The 25975-nt window shown below is 36.5% G+C and overlaps 1 protein-coding gene across 1 annotated transcript; it reads left to right on the forward strand.

The window, feature by feature from the left end:
* Positions 1 to 7901: 7901 nt before the first annotated feature.
* On the forward strand, positions 7902 to 11834 carry LOC140141210 (uncharacterized). Its single transcript, XM_072163009.1, has 2 exons — positions 7902 to 8101; positions 9214 to 11834. The coding sequence occupies exon 2, from the start codon at positions 9243 to 9245 to the stop codon at positions 10074 to 10076; it is 834 nt and encodes a 277-aa protein (XP_072019110.1). The 5' UTR covers positions 7902 to 8101; positions 9214 to 9242; the 3' UTR covers positions 10077 to 11834.
* The last annotated feature ends 14141 nt before the right edge of the window (positions 11835 to 25975 follow it).

Raw genomic sequence — 25975 nt, forward strand, 5'->3', positions numbered from 1 at the left:
TCAAATTCTAAACAAAATCGAGAACGATGCATACAAATAATAGCAAAGAATATAACAGAGAGCGTTTTTAATGCTTTTAATAGACTTTGTTACATTTAAAAATAATCTTGAAACCATCAAATAACATCTATTTATTTGTCTTAAACTCAAAAAGATCAAACTAGTCTTTTTTCTTTTAACTTGTTTAAAGAACGTACATAGATTACAAGCAGTATCATATGTTATAGAATGGGTAAACGTTCAAAGTTGAACATGGATGAATTCTAATGTAGTTAATATTAACAAGATCCTATTGGGTATTTGATTGATGTTGTTTTGCCTCATGTATTAAAAGGTTTATATCAACATACTGCTAAATATCTTGTACTATTCCTCCTTACGGGCACAGAACGGTAAATATGTATCGCATATCTATTTATTTATCTAGTATCAATTTAGGTACAATGTATTTTAATATAGCGTTAATCATTTAATGATGCACAGATATTATCCGGAAAACACCAAAAGGGAAATGACCTAGAACCTAGAAGATCACGATTAAGTCAAAGCAAGCTGAACAATTACAGTTAGTAGGAAAGGTGAAATATCATTCCGGTCATCTGCATTCAGCAATTGCAATTAATGTTTTGGGGGCAAATAACGTGTAAGTGTAAAGTAGCACTAAATAGAAGCGACAGGTATAGACTCCTATGTTCGAAGGCTATCATTTACGTTGTACAAAACAACACCAGGTTCAGTTCGTAAATTTTACCATTTCATTTACAAGCCCCTCACTTTATCATGATTATCGAAAACACTAATTGGTTGGTTCTCAATGGATTCCTATGGTTTTTTATTGATTCAATCATGTTTCACCGTTGTTCATCACCGATTAACAACGATGCGGTCGTGTCGTCTGCGAGGACAGTTTTAGCCGAGTGAAGTAAACCACGCAGACGCGCCGGATTCGAGTTGTTAATCGGCGATGAACAACGGTGAAACATGATTGAATCCCTTTTCAACAACGAAAACATGCTAAAGATCGTCTAATTCACAGGACTATTTCATCAAGAATGTCCAGTTTAGTAATCGCCACTCAACACTACAACATGTACAAGAAGATCGATGACTTTTCTGTTGATAGCGGCAAAAGAACTACAGAATAAAAGGGCAATGTTTAGCCACTTCCTCCAAATATTGAAAACAACTTACACAAGTTCCAGATATGGCAAATTTTACATACTAACGCATATCACGCATACGAGCTTCCATTTACTTGCGTTTGCGTATACGCAACTGGCAAAGTACGGATTCATCACGGATTAACAACGAATGGCTCCTGTACAAAGGTACAGGAAGAATTGTTGAAACTGTGATTAAAACTGTTTGAACACCGATATAAATATATAAATAATCCCCAGCAAAATATATGTATGTGAGCCACCGTTTCAATTCCTCTATATTTGCACAAATCTGAGCTCAGGGAGCACAAAGCGATTTTGGAAACTAAAATACTGTACGAGCCGTTACCATGGTTACCGTTTACCTGTCAGTCAAATATTACAAAGCATGAAATCCGCGTAAGTGCATTGTGCCATAATGGTTTGGCCCATTTCTTGAAATTGTTTTGAATATTGAAAAGTCAAGAGACTGGTGCACCAGTACAACATCAACATACATGGTGTAATAAAAGAAGTGTGTCGTGTCAAGCAAAATACAAGCAATAAAAGAAAGATCAAAGATTAAATGATATAAAATTTCAGACATATTAATAATGGAAGATCAAAGGAAAAACTGATAAAACGGGCTTGCTGTCTAATTTTATCAGCAGAAAATTTCTCAGTGCATTCTGATGAACAACAGACATTAACAAGGTCAATGAGGAGAAAGATATATGGAATCAAACTGATAATTCTGAACCTGATAATTCTGAAACAGATAATTCTGAAACGGATAATCGTGATAATAAAACTGATAATCAGCTGATGGGTCAAACACTGCTGATCATAGCAATGACGATGAGCGAAATAAAATAGGCAAGGGATAAAAAATTCCAAGGAAATTACACGTGTCATTAAGTGCATAAAAGCCCATTCACATTTGAATAATGAATACAAATTAAGCTTCTGGAGTTAAAGCCATATTATATAATTAAAAAAAAAATTTTACACGATTATATTGTACTTTATTAAACCAATATACCCTGAAAAAATCAAGACTCTAAGTGCTGTAGTTTTGTCAAAATCCGAGATTTTGAATAAAACGACGGAACCGGCGTTTTACTATTACGATGGAATTATTAGTCGAACGCTTTGCCACACTCTACAAAACATATAATTATTAGAACCCACTTGGAATATTGCATACAAGCTTGGAGCCCAACGCTGAAGAAAGACATCACTCTGGAGAAAGTGCAAAGAAAGGGCAACAAAACGAGCTGAATCTATACAGTCTGGATCAAAGAAGAATCCGTGGAGATCTAATTGAGATATTCAAAATCCTCACAGGTCTAGAAAACTCAGACAAGGATAGATTTTTTAAGTAGTAGATGAGAGCAACACAAGAGGGCACAGTATGAAATTCTTCAAGCCAAGAATAACCAAATCACCCAAGTGTAGACAGGACCTTTTCTCCCAGAGAACTGTAAATGATTGGAACAATCTCCCACACCAAGTCATAAGTGCAGAATATGTGAACTCCTTCAAAAAAGCACTTGATAGTCATTGGAAGAGGTATGGGGTTATAAAGGCACATTAGCCTATCCACCTCCCATTGAACCGTAAGTGTAAGTGTAAGTGTAAGTGTAAGTGTAAGTGTATGATGTTCAAATTTATTCTGTAAAACAGTGAGCACAAACGAGAGTGGCATCTGAGTTGTAGAGTAATCTAAAAGCTTCTAGAACTGTGCGAATCTTATTAAAGTTCCTGCTTTGAAAAAAAAACCCGCACGTTTTATACAAACATTTTTAACATGATGTACCATGATAGATACAATCCCCAAATTACGAGCACTAGAAGAAGCAATAATATGAACCAATTTAAAGACAGAGATTAGCGAATTTGGACTGAGAATATTTGGATGTTATCAAAAGCAGCTCTGTTTTGTCATCATTAATATACTTGTCTCTCTATCTCTGTCATCTTTCCTCCAACGCACATTCATGAATTGAGACAAGCTACTACAAAAATGACGAAGAAACAGTTACACTTTACGTCTTCGCATTTCATCAGCTGTGTTGTTATACATTTTTAATGTCTGATCAAGATATCTATAATCGATCCTTGTCACTTACTCTGACACTCATCAGGCTGTTTCACCCACTGCTGTGTGAAGCTATCTTCCAACATTTATATCTACTCTCTTTTGTTCCTTGCTGCTGATGTCCAAGCTCTTTTCCAGTCATTGACTGCCATTCTGTGAGTCTCTTCGCTCACCTGTTATTCTCAGTTCTTTATAAGGGTCATACCCATCTCCAGTTTGTTTTCCTAATCTTCCCGACCATTGACACTTGTGGTAAAACCCTACTTCATATCGGAATTTGTTTCGTATTTGAAGAGCAAAAGATTCTTGACAAAGTCATTAAACCTCTAGCGGTTACAGGGGTCAAAGCATAAATATGTCGCCTCATCTAGAAATTAACTATGAGCAATGCACTTTTTTCGAAATGTTCACGATCCTTCTAGCATGGTAGGCGAATAAGAGCGGCAAAGACTACAACTATACAGCGTACAAAAAGTATCCTTACACTTAAGGCAAAAGCAATTTTATAAAAGACATTAAACCTAAATAAAGTAGTCGACAGATGCAGCATTTTGTTCTGTATATGTTGATATATCATTAGGCACGATGCGGCTCGATTTCCCCAAGCTATACGTATCTGAATGACAAGGGTATGGTTTCAAAAGTGTTAAATTTGGAGATTTCCTCCTTCTGAGCGATTTCCATCGCCTTTCATATCGGGTTCATTACAGAGTGACAGCCCAGCTAACACAAAACATTTTTAAAACATTTTTTAAAATGTTTTAAAAATGTTTTGTGTTAAAAACCGGTTATGTATTGGGTTTTGGTAAAAACTTTTTAATAACATTAAATGTCAGGTTATATAAAGGTCATGAAAACGTTTAAAAACGTTTTGTATGAGAACACACTACAACAACATTTTGAAAATGTTATTGTAATATTATTTTACAAACATTTTGTAACTTTTTCTAACCTTTTGCGAATGATGTCGAAAACGTTGCGTGTTTGCTGGAAGACTTCTGCGCCACCTAAATAATCTGGGCGTTTCGTAGGAAAAATCAATTTACATCTTATCACTTTTAAAATCTCGCTTTATTCATTCAAATTGCTATAACTTGGTTAATGCCATATTATAAAATTTTCAAACAAAATAGATTAGCATTTCTTTGCCATAAAATGTTAGCTTTTACTGTCAGATATATCCCCTCTTATTTTTGAGCCGAACAACCACGGCAAAGCAAAGAAAATTGGAATTTACTACCAGCGCACATGTCGTCAATACGTACCACTCCTTCGGTCATGTTGTGGTACGACCCTTTGTTGTGTATATCACCGTCCCGCACGCCGTGTACGTACTGTGTGTTATGAACATCGTGTATGCGTTCGACTAATAATTCCATCGTTTTATTCAAAATCTCGGATTTTGACAAAACTACAGCACCTAGAGTCTTGATTTTTGCAGGGTATATTGGTTTAATGAAGTACAATTTAATCGTGTAAAAAAGGAATTTTAAAAATTCAGTGAGGGCGTCCTCCGCAGCAAATGTTATATTATGGCTTTAAATAAACTCGCATTGTGCCGATTGAGATATCAAAATAGGCAGAACATCTTCCACCCATCAACCAATTTATTTGAGCAACGTACACGTAGGAACATAACATACATTACTGTTTAGAAATAGATCAATACTTTGAGTAATGATTTTCAGCTTCGTAGTTTTATGCAGGAACACATTCATTCTAGTAAATTTATCCGGGGAAGCTCGTATTATTTACACTGGAGTGAAATTCAATATCGCGATTGCTCCTGATATGGTCCGTTAATAATTAAAGAACTATATCGCGTGTTAGTAAGACTACGTTTTCCAAGTACTCGCTTTACAGATTTCGGAGCAGGTGATATGCAAATCAAGTTTTCAGTAGATGTTCGAATTCAAGTTACTTTTATTCAAATCCATTGTTACGCCAAACATCCTAGCAATGCTAATGGAACCTATAAACAAATTTCTTTTGTATAAATCGAAAATTTGGGTTAATGTTATGCACCTCAATGACATGAGTTTTTTGACTCCTCCCATACATTTACGTGATTGTCCTCAGCAACGTGATCCGTATTGCCGCTATATTATCCTTCTCTGTAATGGAATCGTAGCTTTGTAGCTTTCTTTTAAACTTCTTCCCACTTCCCACTTCAGTTGTGTGTACTTTGTGTCGCCTTCCAAATAGTGTTGCCGTTTCTCGTATGCACGATTTATCACAATTTGGGCATGATATCTCACACAAACAGCAGATGTTTGCTCACGATTATACTGTAACTGCCCTGTACAGATTGTGTCTTGGCAAGCTTTCAGCTTTTGTGATGTCTCCATAAAAGAAAAAATTGTTTAAAAAAATCAAAACAAGAGCTACAGCAAATAATGTTCAATAAAGACATGTCTCCGAGCGAACCATTCATAACCAGAGGTGCAAAATCACGACATGTCTCGAAACTTTCTTCAATAATTGACACGTGCTATATTTTAGACGTCGACAGCATGACTGTAGACGAAATGACTTTGTATCTTCAATTTGAAGGTATCTGGCGTAAAGACTCTACTTTATATCTGGAAACAGCATTTGAAATAAGATGCGTCCTTGCGTGAAAGTAGACGCGGACCCGCAAATTTCCTACGTACGGGTCCGCGTGACCGGTAAAAATTGAACCAAGCAAAGAGCAGAAATCCTAAGCTTCCTGAGTACACTAGTTCAACCCGGGTTTTCAATCTCGGTAGCTAGTTCTCTCTCATTTTATTTTCACAACTTATTGTCGACGACATACTGTGACTTGCGACTGCTATAAATGTTAATGCATAAGCAGGAGGTATTGCTAGTTATTGTTTCTATAGTATCAAGATGAGGATGTGAAGACATAATTATGGTTTGATTTTTTTTTCTATTGTTGAATGCATAATTAAGCTTCAGACAGTTTTGGTAAGACCCGAATCATTGAATATGGAAATGATCGCAAATGGGAACATAGTTATGAATTTGAACATATGATGACCTGAGCGTAAGAAGACCATAAGTCCACTTGGCCCCTCAACATGTATACACTAAAGTTGCGAATAGTTTCGTATAGTTTGGTAATGTTTTATACATGTACAGGGGCCAAAACAAACCTTTCACAACCTTTCATGATGTTTACACCCTGGAACATATATTAAACATTATAAAACTCTAAGAAACTATACGTAACTTTAGTGTATACATGTTGAGGGGCAGGCCCGTACGCAGGATTTTTTTTGGGGGGTGCTGATTTTGAAAAAGTGGACTTTTTTTCCAAAGGGGTGCGATTTTGTGAAAAGTGGACTTTTCCCCCAAAATTTGGACTTTTGTTGACAAAAAAACCGTAAAAAAACTAACTTTTTTGATCGCTACGCTCGCAAATTCTTACATTTTGGGACTTTTTGTATACTTTTGCAAATTTGGGGAGGTGCGGTCGCACCCCCCGCACCCCCCCTGCGTACGGGCCTGTTGAGGGGCCAAGTGGACTTATTACGGTCTTCTTGCGCTCAGGTATTCACATGGGGCCAGAGGATGTTTAAAGGCATTCCCATAACCCAATGGGGTTTCTGACATTAGTATGTCTGGCTTTTGTACACATGTGGTAGAGTTGACCATACCTTGCATTGGGATTGTGTGCAAATATCTGGTGTTTTCATCCTTTTATTTAACATTCAAAACATCGAGACTTATGAATAAAATTAATGCAGTGGGACAATATGAATATTTCCTGTAAGAAAGTCAATTAAAGTCTCAACTATTAGCTCGTTGACTGCAGTTTTAAAATTACCATTTTGTGTGTGTGTGGCAATGGGGACTTTGCCTTTAAAATTAGGTTATATTGATCAAATTTCCCAATCATAGTGCATTGTAGGATTGCCTTTAAGGTTATTAATTATTTTAAACTGTTGTGATTTGGTAGTTCACATCATCTTACGAATGGTAGTAACCTTTGGCAAAAACTGCATTGCTCAATTCATAGCGAGCGTGTAGAAGAATTAAAATATCACAGATATACTTTTATAGGTACTGTGGTTCTTGAGTTACATTGTAAAGAGGGCTGAAACAACAACACTTTTGTAAAACGTATATAACTCATTAACAACAATAAATTAAGCAAGTTTGCAAAGTATACGATTTGTAGAATGAACTTCTGCAAAACATCAAGGTGTTAATTTTCAATAATATATTGATTTACATAATGAAAATCGATTTTTAGGTTGCTTCGACCAACAATACCTCGTCTACCCTTAAGCCTCCTCTGATATGGGGCACAATGTAGCTAAGAATGGCAGTGTACCACATTTAACTCTTTACTGAATGCTTATGTCGAAAGTTCACTATATTTATGGCGAAAATATTTTTGCTATAATATAATATGAAATACAATTCATATATTGAAACTAACATTAACCCTTAACCCGTGGTTCTTTATACAACCCTAAAGTTTGGGCAATATTAGACTGATTGGAACGTTCTAAACGACCCCGCCACTGTCAAGGTAAAATGAATTTATTATAGTCCCATGCACAAATTTAGAGAGAAAGTCCCGGAGAAAGTACTGTAATCTATTCAACTTCAAGTTCAAGGCCTCGGCTTTTATATAAACACAGGTATTTCCATACAGAGCATGCAGCGTGCAGCAGACTTACATGTATGTTAATATGCCGGCTTAGATATTGTTGTCTCATATTCTGGGGAAACTGGCATAAAACGGGCATATTGACTAATACATATCTGTGACTTGGGTTTGCTGCTATTTCGTCTATAGTGATATGCAAACTCTCACTTCTTGTATGTACTAAGTAACAACAGACTGACTCCATCAGTAACAATCTCGGTAAGTAGTATTTGGCATAAATGCACTACAGACTAGAGCATTCTGCGAGTGTAGCGAGCAGGAAACTTTACATACCGGTATTTGAACGTATCTGTAGGGTTTTCCTAAGCTTTTTGAGCGTTATTTAAAAAGTGCCCTGTAGATGTTTGCCAGATTTTGCTTCCCTCTCTCTGCCTGTCAAAATTGCTTTCCCCCTTCCCTCTCGGCCTGCCAAAAATTCTTTTCCCCCAATTTTACCCTCCCTATTGCACAGCCCCTTTAGGAGAAGCTATTCACAACACATTTAATAAATAGTTATAACAAGTTTTTAAAAATATTTCAATACATGCATGGCAAGTGCACCCAATATTGACCTGCTATACAAATCTGGATTAGAGTCTGTTTTACCCATCATGCCTATTGTGTCAACTATAATTAACTTGGATGTATAAACTATATATTCACAACTGGATTCATCAATGCTGTAGATGCATTTCCATGTTCTATATTTTTTTCATAAATATATTAGGCTCCTACTTAAGCCCCACTCAAATAAAGAAGAGGACATACTTTTGAAAAAATACACAAGATACATCATTAGGCGGAGGCGTCGTATTCAATGTTAGATGTGGACATTTAATTATTTTCTTTATTTTCCAACCTGGTGAAAAATAAAGAAAATAATTGAATATCCAAAGTTTATAACGCTAAACACAGCCCTCCGCCCAATGGGTAGCAGTGCTAGTAATTGTTTATGGGGTGACAAGGGGGTTAAATTTGGGGAGAGGGGACAACAAATCTCTGAAAATTGTACGATTATGGCCCAAAATAGAGTATTTAAAGTGATTTTTGTCCTTACTGGGGGAACTGGGGGAGCAAAGCCCAAGTTTTGTGTGTATGTGTGTGTGTGTGTGTGTGTGTGTGGGGGGGTAATTACAACCCATGGAGCCGCTACTGACAAGTAGCCATGTTAATGCCTTAATATTTGCATTGCAACATTCTGAATAGAATTGCATTGTGTACCACAATGCATAACAGAAAAATCAATATGACTTTCTTTTTAAATCACTTTTGTGTTCAGAAAAATGTAAAATAACTAAAGTTATTTAAAATATATGTTTTGTACATTTCAGTCTGAGTTCCAGGCGTCAACAAAACCACAATGAGCAATCCAACACAGGAGCCCCCTCTCAAAGTAGCAGCCTGGTGTATACCACGTTCACTGTCCTCCGCATTGACCCAATCCATAACAAGCCAAGGCAATGCAGAAGTCTTCTTTGAGTACTATGCAACTGCAGCTCACAGCGGCCCGGAGAAAATCTTTAAATCACCAGGCAACACCCCTAATGTCGTACGTGCACCACTGCATTCTTTCCAGTATGTCAAAGATCAACTGGAAGCTAGTTATCCAAGCCGAGAGATCGTATTTTTGAAGGATATGGCTTATGCTGTTGACGGGCGATATGATAAACTTCCTAACGGATATATCCACACGTTTTTGACACGTCATCCAGGACGTGTGTTTCCTTCTCTCGTACGTCTTGCAGCAAGCTTTCCACCTATGTTTGGTGAGGTGAAGTACCAAGATATATTCCCTAGTCCAGGACAATGCTACAAGGAACAATGGGACCTGTTCGAGTATGTCACCAATGAGCTCAAACAACCAGCTATTGTCATTGATGCTGATGATCTCGTTGCTAACCCAGCATCCATCATGAAGCAGTATTGCGACAAGATAGGATTCAAGTTTACTGACGACTTGTTGACATGGGCACCAGACCTTGTTACCAAACATAAGTGGAATATTGCTAAGAATCTACTGATGGCCAATCAGTTTATTGGGCATTATAGGAGAGCATTTGGCAGTACCAGTTTTGAACGAGGGGAATGTCTGCAGGAGATTAACTATGACAATGAAAATGATGATGTAAAAGCCAGCATTGAATATTGCTTGCCTTTTTATGAAAAGCTTTTGAAGAACAAAATCAACCCATGATTATTTCAGTGTAAAATAGGTGTAGTTGTGATGCACATTGGACAAGACCACTGAACGAGTGAAGGACCAGAGAAGTGATTATTTAATGCTGTGGAATTGGCAATCTATATTCTTGATTCAACCAATTTGTTTTCCCATTCACATGCAGTCAACCTGCTTTCAACTTATTTTTGCTGAACATAAACTGGAAATAAACTGGCTATTTATAGTGATGAAGACCCAGCAAACACAATATTTTGTGTTTAATTATAATTTCATGCACAACCTCTATACCTTCAAACCATTTTTTTTTTCAAGAACACCGAAATCACATCTCCTATAGATGAGTTGACTTCTGACGTCAATGCCTGTTCAGGGCTCGTGTTTTTAAAAGTCCCACCACATCACAATAAGACTATTGAACAGTGTAGTGGTTGCATGGGGTTCACTCAAGCATACATATATACCAGTCCCTTGCCCTTGTTGATAAACATTGAGGTCAACTCATCTATACGCTGGCGAAGTGACGTCATAATCGGATTAACTACCATGATAGTAATAGATGAATATCATTTTTGAATAGATCGCTCTGCACTACAGCAGGTTGCACCCATCACCTGTATTCAATCATATAATAGATTTCTTTGACATCTATGGTTCAATGCATCGGTACCGCATGAACGTTGTAGTGCAGGGCGATATAGTCAAACTTGTATTCATCTATTGCTATATATTTAGCGTTGCAAACTATGTGGATATCGACAGGTTAGCTAACGGCTCGTACATATTACATATTTAGCGTTGTAAACAATATGGGTATCGACAAGTTATCTGTAACGGCTCGTACATATTATATATTTAGCGTTGCAAACTATGTGGATATCAACAGGTAAGCTTACGGCTCGTACATATTACATATTTAGCGTTGTAAACTATTTGGATATCGACAGGTTAGCTGTAACAGCTTGTACATATTCCATATTTAGCGTTGTAAACTACGGGCATTTTCCTAAAATCACTCCATGTTCCCTGGAGCTTTTTGCAAATTATAGATGAATTGAAACGCTACGTGGCTCACTGCATATATAGTCTTAATTTGTTGAAGATTACATCGGAGATTGTGTACACTTTGTGACCAAACAGTCTTGATAACAGCTTTGCCATTGAGAACCAAAGCGTCAGTGTTTCCGATAGATGAAAACACCGAATGTATTCAAATTTACGAACACAACCTGATACACACCGACACCGCCTGGCTAATAATTATTTGGTGTAGCAGTGACATTAAAATGAATACACGGGATCGATACACGTGAATTGCTATGCACGATTTTGATATCAGACGAAAATCTTCGGATACTGAGTTAGAAAATGATGAATATCTCCCGTAAATGAATTTTTCTCAAGAAACCAGATGTGGTCTCATACACTTGAAAATACGTGTTGAACAGATATTATAGTCGTTAGCGTGCGCTTTGAAAATTGGCCGTGCGCTTTGAACTCAAAATTTGACCAAGACTCTCAATGTTATATTGCGTTGGTCTTGTATGGACTACAGCGCGCAGCAGGCTATAGCGGCACTCACTCAAGTGGAGAGAGTATAACCATTGACCGCAATGTCGTATACAAGCTTGCTCACAGAGCGAGAAATCAATTACCCCGTCTATGTCAGTAGCCTTAGTCAGGTCACTTCGCTAATAATATGCATCTCATAAGGTCCGAATAAAATGGTCATGGGTGGCTGTGGATTCAACCTACCATGGCGATTTCTACTATGAAGATATCGGGGCGATGTCACTGTGTGATGGTGTGTTCTTGCACCGTAAAGCCCAATATTAAAAAAAAACCAGATAAGAAGCTATAACTATCATTTCAGTTTAGTGCTACATTATATTTCCGTTATTTGCCTGCCTCCAAAACAGTATTGCAATTAGCAAATGCAGGTGACAGGAATGATATTTCACCTTACCTACTAAATGTAACTTTTAAGCGCGCTTTGACTTATATTGTGATCCTCGTTTTCCGTTTTTCCGTGGACAATTCTGTGCAGCATTACATGATACAACGTTTTGGTAGAATACTTTGTCCTGTGTTATTGATAATAGGTAAAGACTCTACAAAAAGTAACTCAACCGTTGTAAATACGCATAGCCCATTCGTCCCACGATACCAAAAACCGTGGCACATTCCAATATACCTTTAACCAGGAAGACACCCCCTCCGTTTTAAATCGGGGTATTTCTTTTTAAAAACACTATTGTGTTGCTAATATTGAACGCCATTGGACGAACGGTGTATCCAAATGCGCGGAAATAAAAAAAATCGTTCTGTCTATGATAAATTACTGTGAAGCTGTGGGAGTAGTTATAGTTGAATTAAAATTCCTTTTTGTGAATTCTGTAGATAGATAAGATTATATACCTCATATATAGATTCCTGTCATCTGATTGGTTGAAAGTCCAGTCATTGAATTCACTATGCCCGCAAAATGAACTATGGACCGGTCCATGGAAATGAACTATGGACCGGTCACGTGCGTCAAGATCAAACTGCGCGTTTTTCCCAGCGTAAAATGATATTACGCACGCGTTAATGTTTTCACGCGTTATAATTACGCAGAAATCGCAGATTGTAATCTGTGTGCTGTCCGCGGTGATCTCAAAACCATGACTATGCCCCTCGGCTACGCCTCGGGCCATAGATCACCTTGGGCCTATAATTTTAACCATGCCCCTCATAGCAGTCAATATTTGTATACTATACGGTTTGAAGAAACAACTAAAACCACTGAAACTATTTACCGTGGCTCTGTACCCGTAAACAGGATATGCAGTATATTGAAAAAACTTTTTAATACATGAGGTGAAAACGGCCTTGAACCACCTAATTTATTAAGTACCCAATAGGATTTTGTTATAATAGAATTCATTTATGTTTAACTTTGATACTGCTTGCAATCCATATTCGTTCTATAAACAAGTTGAAGGAAAAAACAAAACAAATACATTTGATCGTTTTGAGCATAAGACAAATAAATAAATGCCATTTGATATTAAACCATTTAAAAGGTTAAATATTATTCCTAAAAGCGAGTCTGTAAGCAATAAAAACACCCTCTGTTATATTATGTTTATTATTCTTTTCATGCATATTTAGAATCGACACTGTATTTGCACTTTTAACATTCGTCTAACTCGGTTTTTTACAAAAGCGACCGAACATAAATTTTAAGGGTTGACAAAGAAAGATGTAGATAAAAATTGTAAAAGTTTTTAGTAATCGGGCATAGGATTGGCAGCTGTACCACATTGAATGTTTGCATTATAAAGAAGATTTAATTTCCGTTTTTACATACATTACCAACCTAGACATTTGTTTTGGATGTATGTTAAAGACACGTGGGAAGCACGGTGGCCCAATGGTTAGGGCGCGAGCTTCATGATCGGAAGGTTGCGGGTTCGAGCCCCACCACGGCCAGTGTGTTGCGTCTTTGAGCAAGATAGCTTAATTCCCAATTGCTTCACTCCACCCAGGTGTAAAATGGGGAGCTGCTGTGGGTAATCACAATCTAAGTCGCTGAGAGTACCTGCGCATCAGTTGCGGACTTGGTGAAGCGGAAATGATTCTGATATATCCTAATGCGGAATAATTGTTGAAGTGTGCTGATAATTAGGCCATGCCTAGCTGAAGCGCACGTTAAATCAAAAAACATTTTTTTAAATTTATTTAAGACACAAGTGTCTGATCTTTACGATAAACTGAATTAATTTGTCGCCATTAAAAATTGTTAAAAGCCCTCCTCATCATAATCATCAGCAGCAGCACCAGCAACAGCAGCAGCATCAGCACTATACCACCACCATCAAATCAAGCGTATCACCTACAGCCTCCATTTGTAAGATTTGGCTACCCAAATAGCCCAATTTTGTCATCAAAATGCCACACAATATACCGTAAAACCCCGTCTACAAGCACATATACTGTTGTTTTTGAAAGCTTAATTAATTCGAAGCAAGCGTTAATATACCAATACAATATATTGGTCTTAAAATTAGAGAATAAACGATAAGAATTTTTATTTTGCCTATCCTCTACCGTGTGATAGACGACAGGCAGGTCCAATATTTTGAGTAGTGGATGCCGGCGCAGCCGGTATCCACTACGATAAAAATATTGGACCTGCCTGTCGTCTATCATAGGTAGAGGATAGGCAAAATAAAAATTCCTATCGTTTATTCTCATTCTTAGTCAGTTAAATATTATTTTAAAGGTCTCATATGGAGGGTTTTTTCACCGACGGAAAATGAAAGAATTTGCTTCAGAAATCAATGATGAACAGACTGGAGTATGATTTATAATCATTTTTACTGTTTAAAATATCATTTTTTGCAATAAAATACATGCCCTTCTGAGCCCGACTTTTGAAACGATCGAGTCTGCTGGCGCAGAGCCAACATGACCCGTGACGTCATAATGGGTACTCGTCAGATCAGGGTCGGATCAACAATAAACAACAACACCGATCGCACGCGTTTTTGACAACAGAATGGGATAGCGCAAAATGTTAGCCCATGTCACAAAATGTAAAATTTGTATAATTATTGAGTAGTTTATTTGGGCATTTAAAAAAATGGTCGGGGGCTTTGTAAATCTTTTCTGGTTTGTCAGACCGCCGTCCAGGTCCGTCATCAGTATTTGTCTAACTGATTGTATACTGTTTGAATAGTTTAGTAAACTGTTTGAATCAGCCGGCGAGCGAGTCACACAGCTGACAGCGGGGCTGACAGGTCCAAGTCACGGCGAAGTGGAAATGTCATGACTTGCTTGTAAATATGGCTTCAAGTGTCACTACTTCCGATAATATTTTGAACATATTTTAATTTCTATGTAAATTATTGTGTCGGGAACAAAATGTGGTATTACGTTCATTCTGAGAGTGAATATTTAGGACGAAATTCAGGTTTTTCTCGTTTCATTTCACGTAGTCATTTTGAATCTGTCGTATTCACAGTGCATGCAGCATGCAGCGCAGCGCGAGTGGTGCTGAAGTTTCACGTCTTGCGATGTGAATTTGACCGAGGAATTTGAACAGAATTTTTAAATATTTATGTAAGTAATTGTATCAGGAACAAATGATGTATTACGCACCTTCTGAGAGTGAATAATCGGGACGAAATACAGTTTATTCTCGCTTTGTTTACTCCTGGTGTTTACCATAATTTTACGGAAGTTGTCTCGTGTTCAGGAATACAGAACACTTCGCCCACAATCTGTTTCGCCACCTTGCCATGCCGCCTCCATGCTATTTTGCCTACATGCCATCGGGGATTTTATAATAAGGGAGCTGTCATTTTCTTCGGAAGGGGGGTCATTTATTATACGGGGGGGGGGGTCATAGAATTTTAAGACCTAATATAGGGGATTCAAATTTTTAACACCCAAAAAAGGGGTTATAGAATTATTAAGGGCTGGTGATGGTGACTCAAAGTTTTCGCCCGCTGCGCGTGCATTTTTTAATAATTTAACAATCAAAATATGCACAATCTTTCGTTATATTATAATGCAAAATTTGTGTGTGCTCCGCGCACCTTCTTCACACACGATCAATTTGAATGTGCTCCGCACACTTACTTAGCTCTATAGTTTTGGTGTGCTCCTTGCCTTTTTTCCAGCAATGAATAATTTGTCTTGAGTCTGCGGAAGGGGGATCGTAGAAATTTTCAACCCAAGATAGGGGGGTCGTAATAAAATTTTCCCCGCAATAGGGGGGTCATAAAAAATTACTCCGGTCACCTACATATTCATGACCCCCCTGCCGAAGAAAATGACATCCCCCAAGGCCTAAAAAATAATATTGTTTAATTGGCGTAACCCGACCGACCCTACAAAAGGCCTGACCGTAGACTTTTTTTCCGATTTTTTTGCAAAAATAAAATAAAAATAAAAAAAGTTCCAAGGCCTTTATCATAAATACGCAATTTACAGATTTGCCTTAAAAAGGGGGGCGAACTGGATGGGGAGGCAAAAATATTTTGGGGAATGCCCCCCGTACCGGTAGCGGTTGAAATGGGTTATCTGTTACACATTTATTGTACTTTGCATTAACTATGAAGGGGACATAATATTTCAAATTGCAACAATTGTGAATTGAATGTAATTTCTTATGTTAGGGGTAGGCCTATAATTTGAAACTAGTGAAGTGGGACCATAAAACAATTTGACCTTCTTTTGTGTATGATTTATTATGTGACCTATTTGACGTTTTAACCCAAGAACTAAGAACCAGGGAAGAACACAATAATTGACTTCATTATTTCTAGCGATGAGAGTTAGGACCATTTTTGAGTTTTTGTCCCATTCTGACCTTCGACCTCTTCTGGGAAGCATTTTATAGGGGAATATAAAAGAAGAATGGACCTAATTCTACTTTTATTATTGTAGGTGTAAGGTTGCCAAAAATATTGGTTCCATTTAACATGTTTAACATTGGTTCCATGTAGCCAATTAACACCCCAAACACTGAAATGGCGTATAGGCGACGTGACGTGTAGGCACGATTGCGTGTAGGCGAAATGGGTTGGGGGTGAAATGTCCTTCAACACAGAAACCCGAGGTGCAAAAATCATTTTTCCTGCCGTGTGTTTTTAGGGGCTTTTTAAAGCAAATTGTGACGTTGAGGATTGCTACAATAAAAAAGACAGCCTTGTACATGTATACAAATAATACAATAATAGACCAAATAGGCGAGCACTCAGAACAGAATGGAAATTAGAACGGCGATTGGACGTCCATGCAGTGCGCAGTATGTTCGTATGTACAATAATAATTTCCCCGACCATTTTTCAACAGGATTTTCAAGGATTTTCAACCCTCATATTTTACAATTCGAAAAACCACAACCAATTTCCAAAGATTTTGAGAGTCAGTTTGGTATTTAATGTTATTATGAACTATGTATGATTGGCCTATTTGCTATCAAATAGACCTCAAATTAACCCTTCGACCTTCGCCGAGCCAGTACCGAGGCATGTGCCGAGGTCACCTTGCTGCGGCTAGCACGGGTAAAGCAACAATGCATGCATAGCGCATAAGTTCATGCGTGTGCTTCCCATGACTCGAGCAAGAATAAGCCAAGAAGGTCGTTGCTTTTGACATGTTTGACACCACTATGATTCGGTAAAATGATATTAAACTTGGCCTATATTCCTGCTATTTAAATGCAGCTATGCTTGTTTCGTAAAAAGTTTGATATTGCCTATAAATCTTCCATTCTTCCCCGGGATTCTTCCATTAAAAACATGTAATTTAGCCTACCTGTGCTCACGAGAAAAATAATACGCGATCATGTGGATATGGTTGAATTCCCGTCGCTGGCCGGATTGATCTAGACGGCTAGGCCTAAGCCTGGGCGCCTCCGTCTCACGCTCACATTTGTTTTGAATTAAGTCATGCTTTGTTGTGATAATTACTAAAAATATTTGATAAAATATAACATTAAAAATACTTCCAAAACTTGGCGAAGACTGCGTTGGATCATGGACATGATGCATAAATGCCTAGTAGGCACGAGAGATTAATCAGCCTTGGCGAAAAGCTGGAGCGAAAAACTGGATATGCACCGCTCAAGTTGTGGTTATGATTTTGTTCAATATCTCAGAATTTTAATATAAAGAGGAATTTTGGAAATGATACCATACCAGACAACATCATATGATGATGTTATCTTAAAACGCGAAGATATAGGCTTACTGTTAAATGTTAAAAATTGCGAATTTCCCTTGGCAATGACCATTGATTGAAATGGACAAAAATTATAATTTGTTCATGACCTTCACCTTCAACCCGGCCTTCAACTCCCGTATTTCTTTAAAAACGCAGCGATAGGCTTTCAATTCAAGAATTGTAATCATGTATAATATCTGTATTTACAATGGTATGTGATTCTGTGATTTTGTGACATGTTTTAAGAGATATTTGGGTTAAAAGCAGGAACATTCCCCGAAACATTCGTGTGTACGTGAGTGCACTACCGCGGCGTATCGCGATAGGGACTACCCATTGTGACGTCATCGGGTCATTGCACTGACATGTAAACAGAAAAAGCTTTCCACAAATGAACTGCGCGCTGATTCCAAAGACCCCAAAAGCTAGTTTTGATTTTCACATTTTTGCACCTTCCCGGTGAGCTTTTTCATAAATTCAAAAGGAATATTATTCTTGATATTTGAACTTTAATATTTTCAACAAAAATAATATAAACTTATTTGCTCCATATGAGCCCTTTAATAACTGTAAACTATTTTTTAAAGCAAAAATTTAGTTACCATCATAAAAACTCCCCTTTTTCTAAAATGAACGAAACTTGTTTACAACTTCACATCTTTTGTTGCGCGTACTGCTAGCGCGTGCGAGTATTCCGCACTGCGTCTACGCATACAACGCGATACATACGCGCACCTCTATGAGCGTGTTACGCTCATGATGACGTGGGGTCGTCTACGGCCTGATAGACGACACCCAAAATCATGCGATTGTCCAATCAGATTATGTGTCTACGTAATAGACCACTCCCACTGACTAAGAATAATACTTGTTTGTATATGCTTGGATCGGTAATTTATTTGTCCAAACTCCGTAATGGTGCCTGGACTAATGTAGCTTTCATCAGAAGCACTCTATATGCTTGTAGACGGGGTTTTACCGGTAGTACATTAACCTTCCAATTTACATTCTCTTATATCAGCAAATTTGTACACGATGTATCAAAATTATTGGTACACATCAGTTCTCATTGATAATATATGCATGAATGGATCTGACACATCAAAATGCAACACAAGATCCATTATTATTTATAAATTGATTATATAACAAGTCATAAACTATACATTCTGGATAATTTGAAAGTATCCTACGTTGCATTTGGAAAAGGCATGGTTTTTAATAAACATCAAAATTGATGGGTACCAGTACTAGTCATTTTGAAACAGCATGTATTGTAAATTTGGCACAATTGGAAACACAATGAGAGTTTTGCAAAATTACTTTCCAGATGAACCTTGTTACAACATGCTCTACCCGTGACCACTTTAAAAAAAGTTCTTATACCCTTTGTAAACAATATTTATTACTAAATAGTAGCAAAAACCCGTCACTTCTAAGTTGAATCCACCAGCATCCACCATCATGTTTTTAACATTTATCAAAGGTCTCTAAATATTCCTTTAAAAAGCACTACATACATACATGAACTCTATCATAAAAACATTAAAATTTAAGCACAGACCGGTCTCTGATGGAAGCAAGTCGATCATTACTGTAAGCAAAATGTGAACCAAAATTCAATGTGTATTGGTCACATAGGATGATGGAGCGTGTAGAAAATTATCGCCGAGGAAGTCGTATGTTGAATTTACGAGACGGAATTTACTCAGGACTAATTGTCCCGACAAAGTGTGATTGATTACCAAGTACATTTCAGCTTGAGGGCTCACGTTGTTTTCTTTTTCTGTATCCGTGTTTAGATGATCAAGTACTAAGTACGAGCGTAGCTCATTTGCTCAGTTTAATTGGATCTACTGGGAAGTAATTCGATGCACATTTTCATCTTCTTTCGCACGCATCTTGAGGCAGTTGTATTAAGGTACAGCACAGATTAGGTGTTTGAAGAAACCAACATAGACGGAATTAATGATTTGTGGGTTCCTTAAAGTGTTAAATAAGCAGTTATCCTATAGGATTGTATAAACTTCGACAAATATGTTTAAATGAAAGCATTATCTTTTTACAATGTTTCAAGCATTATATCATCAATTCACGAAAAAGTCACAAATATCGTATCGCATACAATATCAGTGATTATCGTCTACTGTCTATGAGTAAACGCACCACCAGCAAATGCGCGGGAGTATTTGCGAGGCCGTTTATATCAAAGCTACTTGTAAATGCATTAACTGTCTTTCAAAAATTAAGGCAACTTATATTCTATCGTCAGAACATTGATGACTATTTTTCTATCACAAAGCACTGTAATCTCCTTTAAAATCCTACAAGCAGGCGCCAGAATTAAGTTTAACTCATCAATTCTTTACGATGCTAAAACTATCATGTCAGTCTCAATTTCCTATAAGGATTAAAGATGAAATAGGAGCGTTGAATGGTTACTATATGGTTACGAGCTAAAATTGGCTGAACAGAAAACTGCTTTATATCTCAAGGAAAAAATATATCGGAAAATAACTCAGTTACGATTTTTTTAACAATAAAAACTACTCGACATAAATGTAGTGAACTTTCGCAATAACATTATGTAAGTTAAATGCGGTACACTGCCATTCTTAGCTACACCGTGCCCCATATGTTCAAATGTTACCATTTATAATCTTTATGATATCTATGCTATCCTTTCCATAAACAATAAATCGGGTCATACACAACATAAGCTATCTGTCACTTACTTATGTATTCAACTATTGAAAACAAAAATCATATCATATGTCCTGAAAACATAATCTGAGTCACGCCCTTATCCTGTGAAGCCGGTATTGAGACGCTTTTCAGATTAACAAAGTAGCGTCTTTACGATATATATCTTCAAATTCAAGATACAAAGTCATTTTGTTTATAGTCATTCTGACCGTCTGAAATATAGCACATGTCAATTATTAAAGAAATTTTCGAGATATGTCGTGATTTTGCACCTCATGGTTTGCTGTAGGACGTGTCTTGATTGAGCATTCTGTGCTGTAGCTCTTGTTTTGATTTGGAAACATTTTTTTGTATTGTTGGAGACATTTGGAAGACATTAAAATACCTGAAAGCTTCCCAAGACACAGTTTGTACAAGACAGTTACAGTGTGTTGTTTAACAAACATCTGACTGTTTGTATGAGATACCATGCCTCAATTGTGATCAACCGTGCAACGGAGAAACATCAACACTATTTGGAAGGAGACACAAAGTACACACAACTGAAGGGGTAAAAAAGTTTAAAAGAAAGTATTCATTACAAAGCCACGCTTCCATTACAATGGAGGATAATATACCGGTACCCGAGATATGATAACGGATCATGATGCTGAGGAAAATCACGTAATTGGATGGGAGGAGTCACAGAACTGTCATTGGGGTACATAACCCAAATTTTCGAGTTATATAAAAGAAATTTGTATTATAGCTTCCATTAGCAGTACATGGAAGTTTGACGTAACAATGGATTAAAGTAACTTGAATTCGAACATCTACTAAAAAAGTCAGAACTTGATTTGCATTTCACCTGCTCCGAAATCTGTAAAGAGAATACTTGAAAACCGTAGTCTTAAAACCCGATATAGTTCTTTAATTATTAACGTACCGTATCAGGAGCAATCGCGATATTTCACTTCAGTGTAAATAATACGAGCTTCCCCGGATAGATTTGCTAGAACGAATGTGTTCCTGCATAAAAGCTTCGAGAAGCCGAAAGTCATCACTGAAAGTATTGATCTATTTCTAAACAAGAAGGTATATATTTTATGTTCCTACGTGTGTGTTGCTCAGATCTCCTAAAAATACTGCTCACGAAAGGTATCCTTATACCATGTATGTATACTCATACCAAAAGTAATTTTAAAGACACTAAAACGAATTAAACAAATAAACTGATTGATAGATGAAGGTTTTGTTCTGCGTTATTTGATGCGACACAATGGGAGTTTATTTCAATAGTTATAACAATTTGAATGAATAAATCGAGCTTATTATTATTATTATTATTATTATTATTATTATTATTATTATTATTATTATTATTATTTATTATCATTATCATTATTATTATTATTATTATTATTATTATTATTATTATTATTATTATTATTATTATTATTATAATTATTATTGTTATTATTATTATTATTATTATTATCATTATTATTATTATTATTATTATTATTATTATTATTATTATTATTATTATTATTATTATTATTATTATTATTCAGGCTGCGCAGTAGCCTGTCACTCTGTAATGAATCCGTTACAAAGGGCGGTGGAAATCGCTCTGAAGGAGAAAACTACAAATTTGACACTTCAAATTTGTCATTCGAATGCGTATAACTTGGGGGAAGTCAAGTCGTGTCGTGCCTAAAGAGGTATAAAAATATCCATCTATCGACTACTTTATTTAGTAATTTAGGTTAAGGTATTTGATAAATTGCCTTTGTTTAAGTGTAAGGATACTTTTTGGGTGCTGTATAGTTGTAGTAAGTCTTTGCTGTAAAGGAGGATTTTAAACATTTTTGCCGTGAAATGCGCAGTAACGATGTGCGCATCGGCGTGACGACACCAGGGGCCAAACGCAATGGGATTTACCGAAAAAATGAATTCACAGTTCTAGAAGAGGCGAGGTACCTGCAAGTACATAAGCACGACAAATGGTCAGTTTTAGCTGATAAAATGTGATTTTTTTCAAGTTCTTTTCCCCAAATTCAAACATCAAGATATGAAAAGATTTCGCCCAAACTTCTCAAGGGGCTGTGGATTTACCCGATGTTCACGTAATGTATGGTAGAAAAACGAGAAATGCCGCATTCTACTGTGAGCTTCGATCAAAGTGCAAAATGTGACCACTTTAAACTTCGACGGCCTTTATTTCAATGTTCATTTTCTCAGTAAAATTACGATTTAGGTATACGATAACTCAATAAATACAGCATCTATAGGTAAGCAATTTTGCTCATCATAAAAAGCATGATCGACTTAAGAAACGGTTTTATCATTTTTTCATATTTTGGTCTATTTACGATTTTAGGCATAATTTTGGGCAAATAGGCGTTTGTGAATTAAAAAAAATTCATTCTGATGGACAGGTATAACGGCTTGGTAGATGTATCTTAAAAACCCAGGCGAACTGGGAGTATACAGTAAGCCAAAGAATTAAGGTACCAGTTGTGTTCACCCCTGTATATCCCAAATAAAGACAAATATGTCAAAATTAAAACAAGCAGTCAATACCTGTACTCTTAGCTCGGATTTAAGACCTTATTGTTGAAATTGGTTGAGAATTAACGAAACGTTGATCTAAAACCTAATGAAGAAACGAAATCAAAAGTTGCACTTTTGTGTTCTAATCATTGAAAGCACGATATATGCTAGTTTAACGTGCTAATCAACAATGATCAATGGAAGCGCGGCGCTAGTTCTCTTGTTCACGAACGCTTTGTGTACAAATCAATGGGGCAAGCAATGAAAGAAAATGCAACTTTTACATAAATAGCTATCATACTGCGCTTGCGCAGATTTCATGCTTCGTAATATTTGACTGTGACAGGTGAAGTGCAAACAATTACAGTAACGAGTCGAACAGGATTGCAAATAAAAGTAAACCATTGTAAACCATGTGGAATTCCATAGCTTAGGCCTACATTATTTTCCAAAATTGCTCTGTTTTGACCAAATATAGAGGAATTGAAACGGTTGCTCACCACATACTTAAATGTTGCTGGGATTACAATTGGTGTCCAAAAGGTTTTAATCCCAATTTCTCCATAGGAATCTATCGAGAACAAAAAGCCTACAGTCTTTTGGTTAGTATACGAGGTTTGTAGATGAAAGAAAAGAAAATATCTAGAATCATTTCTCGCTGCGGAGGTAACAACACTTCACCGTACGTATTACATAGCGTTGTAAGGGCTAACATTTTAGAATCCAAGATAGGAAGCTAAAACTGTCGCTTCAGTTTAGTGCTACTTTACATTGACACGTTATTTGCCTCCAAAACATTAATTGCAATTGCTGAATGCAGATAATCGGAATGATATTTCACCTTTCCTACTAACGGTAACTAGTAAGCTTGCTTTGACTTAATAGTGATCTTCTAGGTTCTAGGTCATTTCCCTTTTGGTGTTTTCCGGATAATTTCTCTGCAGCATTAAATGATTCAATGCTGTAGGCTATTATTTATACATTGTACCTAATTGATACTAGATGAATACATAGATAGATATGGGATACATATTCACCGCTCTGTGCCCCTAAGGCAATAGATGTTCCCGTAAGGCAATAGATGTTCTCGCAGCATATTGATATAAACTTTTTAATACACGAGACAAAACAACTATCTAACAAACACCCAATAGGATCTTGTTATTGACTCTAATACTAGAAATAATACATGTTCAACTTTGATCGTTTGCCCATTCTATAACATAATACTGTTTGCAATCCATTGTCTTTCTTTAAACAAAGAAAGACAAATGACTATTTTGATCGTTTTGAGTATAAGACGAATAAATAGATACTATTTGATATTAAACAATTTGAAAGATTTCAATATCGTTCTTAAATTCAATAGAGTCTACAAGCAATAAAAACATTCTCTCTTGTATTTCTATTCTTTCTAGATTTCTAGAATTTGAATCGTATAAATCTTTTTGTTATAAAGCTAAAATTAATGATATAGATCGATTTTGCGGTAAAGCAAAATTGACATCGTGTTTGCATCAGCTTTCGTGCAATTCACTTTTCTGCCACAGCGAGTATCAATTCAGCTTTAAACGTTGACAAAGGAAAGAAGCAGATAAGATTAGATAACTGTTTTATTTTTCGGGCGCAGGGTTGGCGGCTGTTCCACATTCCTGTTTACAAAGAAAATTTAATTTCCGTTTTTACATAACACTATGTGTCTTGTGTTTGAATGCATGTTTTCTCCTCGTGAAATAAACTGAATTAATTCTCAACAGTAAAATTGTCTATAAGGATGTTTTATGTTGTAAAATAATATATAAATAATATAATATATAAATAATATAATATAAATAATATTTTAGATATTAATGCCCTGTTTTGAGCGTATTGAACCAGATCCAAAACAAATAAGATTTAAATTTTGATTATCTTTCATTTCAAAATACACACTATACGTTAATCATATTTAACCTCCTCCTCCCCCTCATGTATCACCATTATCATCATCAACAGCAACATCACCAGCTTCATATCATCATCAGCATCACCACATGGGAGCACTCAACTTTAGACAGGTATATGTGCCGGTCAATAAGCTACCTTTTTTTGAAGCCGAGTATACCCGATCACCCACCTTTTAAACTCCTACCCGATGATCCCCTTTTTTAACTTAAGGTTCGGCTATGCAATAACCAGTAAAAATATAATAAAATAATACAGAAACTGTCAAATTTTCTTTCAGCATATTTTTATTTTAAATGTTGCAAACTTTAAAACCAACGATAATTTTTGCTCCATTTTTTAAAATTTTTCTACCCGATGATCACTTTTAGTTTGAAAATTGTCTGCCCAATAACTCAATTTTTAAATGTTCTACTCAATAAGCCCCTTTGATTAACTTTGAAGTATGGTCTTTCAATGTTCCTTTAAAAATCCCTACTTGAATACATGAACCCTATCATTAAAAGGCAGTGCTTCAAAAATGCAAGCACAAACCGGTCTCTGATGGAGGCAAGTCGATCATTACCGTATTAAGCGAAATGTGAACCAAAATTCAATGTGTATTTGTCACATAGGATGGTGCGTGTAGAAAATTATCGCCGAGGAAACCGCATGTTGAACATGTTTAATTTACGAGAAGGAATGTACTCACGACTAATTGTCCCCCATTGTCCTGACAAAGTGTGATTGATTACCAGGTACATTCCAGCTTGAGGGCTCACGTTGTTTTCCTTTTCCACTTTTCTGTATTAGTATTTTGATGATCAAGTCCATGTAGTACATTTTCCCGTTTTAATTGCATCTACTGGGAAGTAATTCGATGCACATTTTCATCTTCTGTCACAAGCATCTCGAGGCACTTGTATTAAGGTAAAATATAGATCAGGTGTTTGAAGAATCCAACATACATGGAATTAATGATTTGTGGGTTCCTTAAAGGAACACTCCGGCAATCACAACGCGTTATGCCTTCA

Source organism: Amphiura filiformis, chromosome 19 (assembly GCF_039555335.1).
Source record: "Amphiura filiformis chromosome 19, Afil_fr2py, whole genome shotgun sequence".
In the NCBI taxonomy this organism is placed as follows: domain Eukaryota; kingdom Metazoa; phylum Echinodermata; class Ophiuroidea; order Amphilepidida; family Amphiuridae; genus Amphiura; species Amphiura filiformis.